The sequence below is a fragment of the Nematolebias whitei genome, chromosome 7, assembly GCF_014905685.2.
Source record: "Nematolebias whitei isolate Nwh7 chromosome 7, NemWhi1, whole genome shotgun sequence".
NCBI classification, from domain to species: Eukaryota; Metazoa; Chordata; class Actinopteri; order Cyprinodontiformes; family Rivulidae; genus Nematolebias; species Nematolebias whitei.
In genome coordinates, this window is record NC_056504.1 from 36,423,808 (window position 1) to 36,429,106 (window position 5,299).

The window sequence follows — 5,299 nt, forward strand, 5'->3', positions numbered from 1 at the left end:
TTTGCTCAGGTATTATTACTTTTTTTTTTTCTCAGGAAATAAATCCTATATAATTATGCATATGAGCTGCTTTTGTATAATATAATTGGCACTCACACATCTGTGCATGTGCTAACATCTAATCATATTCATGTGGCATTTAGTTCCCTGTCTCTGTACTGAGACCTAATGTGACCGGTCCCTCTGTCACTCAGCTCCACCGTGTGAGCTGCATTTACAATCCTGTCGACCTAAAGTCCCAGTGAAACAGTCAGTTTGTTGCTGCCTCTGCATAATTACACGTTTCTTGTAAAAAAAAATAAAAGTCAGGGAATTCACAGCAATTCCCTATTAAACAAGTCAGGTTTAAACACTCGGATTCAGTTGCACAAAAAACAAAATCAAATATTCTTCAACAGTTTTGCAAATAAATAAAACTAAAAAAGGCAAGGTTAAGGCTGGATGATAAAATTGAAAAAAAAAAATGACTAAAGCAACAATTCCAAACCAAGAAAAGGTAAAAACCCCAAACAACTGGACTTCTTACACCTGCTGTACACATGCATGTAAAAATCAAAGCTTGTCAGCAGAAGGAAACAGGAAGTGCTTCAAAATTTCCCTTTTTGTGGCTGTGCTGTTTCTTTTTTTTATTTTTAACCTTTTTTTTATTTATTGATCATGACCTGGATGTGTGAGAATCTTCACCAGCATACAACTCCAAAATACTAGGAATTGTTGTTCTTCTGACTAACTGTTTTGTGTGTTTCAAAGCTATATGATGCAAAACATAATACAAGGCAACATTTAACTATAGTAACTGATTCTATGAAGACTTATCATTCATGTTTGTATGAACTATAGAATGGAATAGCACTGGGTCGTGGTGATTAACACTTCACCTCAAAGCAAAGTCTCTGGTTTGAATCTTTAGAGTTTTCCATACAGTTGGTGAAAAAAACCCTCACATTAAAAAAAAAAGAAAAAGTTTTACCACAGTTTTAAAAATACAATGTTAGATTAACTGCTGGATGCAAACTGACCATAGAAGTGAGTGTGAACATGCATCATTGTCTCATTTGTGATGGATAACTTCTCGTCTGGTGACAGAAGCAGCCTATTGAAACAGGATGAAGCATTTAATGAATGAAACACCAGTCATTATTTTAGAAGAGTTGGCCCATTCAGTATGTTTTATTAACCCGACATAAATTTGGAGCTCCACTGAGTTCACATTTACACAAAATCTGTGTTAACAACAGAACAATGTGACAGGTATCCACAGCAGGATGGAGATCATTACCCTCACCATATGGCCACTTCCCCATAGGGACACAGCATTTGCTGTCATTGACTCAAACCTACTGAATATAGAGATAAGTTGCCAATGCCTACTTCCTGACCAGTTGCACCATTTCTGATCCAAAATTCCTTACAGGTTTATTTAGCTGATCAGACGAAAGATGTACAGGCAACATAAACGCTCTTACAAAACTATAATATTGTTATAAACTATTGTATGGTTTTGTATTTGCTCATGATAAACTTTATTTTATGGACTGAATAAAAACAGTAGACATAGCAGTAAGAGTTACGCCTGGCAGACAAGAACTCTACTTCACAGTCAAAATGTGTTTATACTGTGTAAATGAATAACTCGTGCTGAATCAAATGATGCATGCTCAGTGGTAACTGTTTTTGTTTCCCTTTTCTGTAACCTGCGTTTCACATCAAGCTGCCACATGCTGCTTTTTACTTTTGTTTGTCACACGTCTTTTTATTATAGTGCGCTCTATATACACTTCATGCTTCTTCTTGTGATCCATTTGCAACAAAAAGCTACATTCATGTGTTTGATTGTAGTTAAACAGTTCCTACAGGTTTGTTAGAATAGAAGTCGAGCATGCTGCATCTCATATTATTTTGCCAGAAATAAAGAAGCAAGATCAATGTCATTTAAAGAACATTTTATAGTCGTGGTGTCAGAAATGAATCCAGGTTCGTCTGCCATTGCCATGGAAACGGTTTCTCTTCTCAACCCATGATCTGAAGAAGCAAACACAGTGTGGTAAGTGATGATGTTGAAAGGAAGTAATTTTTTTTTAAGCCGTTTTTTAAATACTGACGCTGCTCATCCAGCTGGTGTAAGCAGACACACGGGTGAAGACGGTGGGCTTCTTGTAGGCGTTGCAGCCACTGGAAGACACAAAGCTGGTCACGCCATGGACAACCCACTGACCTCCGACGTTGCAGTTCAGGGGGCCGCCAGAGTCACCCTGCAAACAGACAAAAGCAAAGCCAAACATTACAACAGATCGTCTTATTTTTCCAAAGAACATTCTTCCTCACTGGTAATCTCAGTCAGCCTGGAGTTGCTTCGTGCAAAGCATGAGCCTGCAGCTTAAGCACTAGCTAAGATCACTGAAGCTGATTTATGCTCCTGCTGAAGCAGCAAGAAATGCCTCGTAAGTCCTTGAAAAAAATTGCGCTTGACAAGAAGAGGTCAGCAAACTGCTTAGTTGGAGCTATTAAAGCTGTCTATTGTTGTTTTGTTTTGCTCAGTTTTGCCCAATTTTATCATTACCCCAAAATTATCTGAAGAATTATGAGGAAGATTGGACAACAGCTCAAGAAAGTATGCTGGAGATCTAAGCATCCTTACTGAAAATATTCTCCAGATAATGAAAATATTCTTATCCATATATTTTTCAGCTATTTCTCACTCTGTTTTCCTTTTTTTTTTCTTGCGTAATGTTTAAAACTGATTAAGAATGCTTTTATTCAACACTCTTACCAATAACATATTTGAAATTAGTCTTGGCTCACCTGACATCCAGAATCGTTGCCACCACCAGCACACACCATGGTGTTCTTCACAGTGCTGCCCCACCAATCGTACTTTGAGCAGGTGCTGTAGTCAACGACAGGCAGGTAGGCTTGTTTCAGCTGAGCAGACAGATTACCACCAGCTGCAGGAAAATAAAAAAAATAAAATAAAAAAGGAAAAACAAACATTTTACAACTGTCCTAAATCCTGGAAGACTTTACTATTCATGAAAATGTGTGATCGTGCTAGACTCACTCTGGGTGCGTCCCCATCCAGTGATGTAGCAGTTGTTGTTATGGGGCAGAACCTGACCGGAAGGAGGCAGTTTGGCAAGCTGGACGTAGTTGTTGAGAACAGCACTGGTTGACAGACGCAGCAGAGCAATGTCGTACCTGAAATAAAGAAGCAAAAGTAAGATTGTTAAGATGCTTCTTGAAAGGACATTTTTGTTTAATACTCAAATTGGTGCTGACTGCCTTTCAATCTAATATAAAGTAAAAAAACAAAAAAAAAACAAAGTTGCTTTATAACATAGAAAAAGTATAGAAACATATTATCTTATTTCTGAAACACACAAATGTATTGGGGTGCACCGTTTGCAGTTTTCTGGACGATCACGATCACCGATTTCTAAAAAGTCTGACCTGCCGATTCCGATTTTGGCCGATTCCGATTTTGTTTTATAATCGACACTGTCAGGTGTTATAAGGTCACGATGCACCTTCAATTTTCAATCTTATTTTGTTGAAAAACAGACCCTTGAACAATATCCTAGAAATAATACAAACTTGTTTTAACTGGCCATGAGGTAGTGCTCTGAAATATAAATACATTTCAGACAATTGTTGTTAAAACAAACAAACAAAAAATCGATAAAATCTGTTCCTCATGCAAGTATCGGCCGATTTCCGATTTTCCCAAATTAAGGAAATCGGGCCCGATAAATCGGTTTATCCCTAAAATGTATAATAAAACTTTGATACATTAATAACATACTTTGCCTTGCTTACTGTTAGCGAAATTTAACTTTTTTGATATTTCTCAAAAAACAAACGTTCTCTACTTTAATAAATTTTTTTATATAGATACAGGTATTTTGTATGGGTAGATGTGGTTCATGTAACAACTAACCCTCCAGCGACGCTGTTGGGGTTCCAGTTGGGGTGAACGTAGACTTGGCTCACGCTCATATACTGCTCTCTTCCCTCATTGGTGTTGATGTTGTGATCTCCAAGAACAACACGCCAAGTCATAGATCTGTGGCCACACAAGAAAACAACATGTTTCCTCTTAAACAATGAAAAAACATTTTAAGTCAATGTTTTACCAGATTAAAATTCAAGTACCTACTATTACTTTACTTGTAGTAAAACAATCATGTTCATGTCTGCCAGATTTTATGTTTCTTTTGGTTTAAGACTATCCAGCTGTTCAGTAACGCACAAAACACTTACCTGTCCACACAGTGAGCAGCAGTCATCACCCATCCGGTTTTGACCAGGGTTCCTCCACAGGTGTGGTAGAAGGAGCTGCCAGATTTGTACTGAAGGGAGATCTGATAAAATGGCAAAAAATAGCTTAAAAAAAAAAGATTTTATTTTTGTTTGTTTTTGGTCACATGGATCTTGTCAACATGATACATGTGAAGGGGACGTGTCCCCCTCACATTTAAAAATATTTGTTTGGATCCCCCCCACATTTACCATGAAATTTTAATTCACCTAGCGGTGTTTCTATTTCTTTGAGAACAAATCCATTCCACTTGATCAATAGGAGAATACTCAAAGCAATAATAGTCCATTCCGGGTTTTCCTGGTTACCTACAACAACTCACCACACTGTATGCAGTGCTTCCCTGAGGTCGCTTGGCAGGGCGCTCATCTCTTTGAGGTTTTTTGTTGACGAGGCCGGGGGAGGAGGGGGAGACATCCCTGTGTTACACGCTAGCTAGCACTATGTTATTGTTGTCATTTGTCGACCGGGGGTGGGGTAGAAGAATGGGAGGAGCGGAGCGTGCTCTATTCACACAAGGAGAGCTGTTGGTCAGGCTACTTTGTGTTGTGCCATGCTCTTTAAAATAGTCACTGAATCAAGTGTTTACTTATTTAGGTAAATACAGATGTTTAACAACCTGTTCAAATACGCCAGAATGCAGGAAATGACATCTACTTTATTCAACATTTTCTGGGGGAGGACCCCCAGACCCGGCCACACACTAGTTCACCATTGGTGTCAGAAGTGCAGTTTAAAAAAAAAAAATTAACATTGAGGATGTGGAATTCTGGGTACATGTAAGAGGGAAATGAGCAGCAATACAATAATACAATACAATACAATAATTTCCCGCAGGATCAATAAAGTTCTATCTCTTATTTGAATAAATGTTTTTTATTAGCATTTATAAAACTTGAACTTTAATTAAAAGAATAGTTTGGAAAAATACTACCTATACTATCTATATTTACCACTTGTGACTGTTTTGTTTATATATATATA

The 5,299-nt window shown here is 37.7% G+C and overlaps 1 protein-coding gene across 1 annotated transcript; it reads right to left on the bottom strand.

Moving 5' to 3' along the window:
- Nucleotides 1–1,140: 1,140 nt before the first annotated feature.
- On the bottom strand, nucleotides 1,141–4,732 carry LOC119412794 (elastase-1-like). The gene is made up of 7 exons (XM_037679830.1): nucleotides 4,638–4,732; nucleotides 4,258–4,380; nucleotides 3,935–4,060; nucleotides 3,059–3,195; nucleotides 2,803–2,945; nucleotides 2,103–2,252; nucleotides 1,141–2,022 (listed from the first exon to the last, which is right to left on the bottom strand). Exons 1-7 carry the CDS (start codon nucleotides 4,730–4,732, stop codon nucleotides 2,011–2,013), a joined length of 786 nt encoding a protein of 261 aa, XP_037535758.1. The 3' UTR covers nucleotides 1,141–2,010.
- Between the last annotated feature and the right edge of the window lie 567 nt (nucleotides 4,733–5,299).

Excerpts from the sequence above, each read along its gene's own strand:
- LOC119412794 (XM_037679830.1), bottom strand. The coding sequence starts at position 4,732 with ATGTCTCCCCCTCCTCCCCCGGCCTCGTCAACAAAAAACCTCAAAGAG. Across the intron at positions 3,196-3,934 it reads CCCAACAGCGTCGCTGGAGG|GTACGACATTGCTCTGCTGC; the intron begins GTTAGTTGTTAC and ends TCTTTATTTCAG. Across the intron at positions 2,946-3,058 it reads TGGATGGGGACGCACCCAGA|CTGGTGGTAATCTGTCTGCT; the intron begins GTGAGTCTAGCA and ends ATTTTCCTGCAG.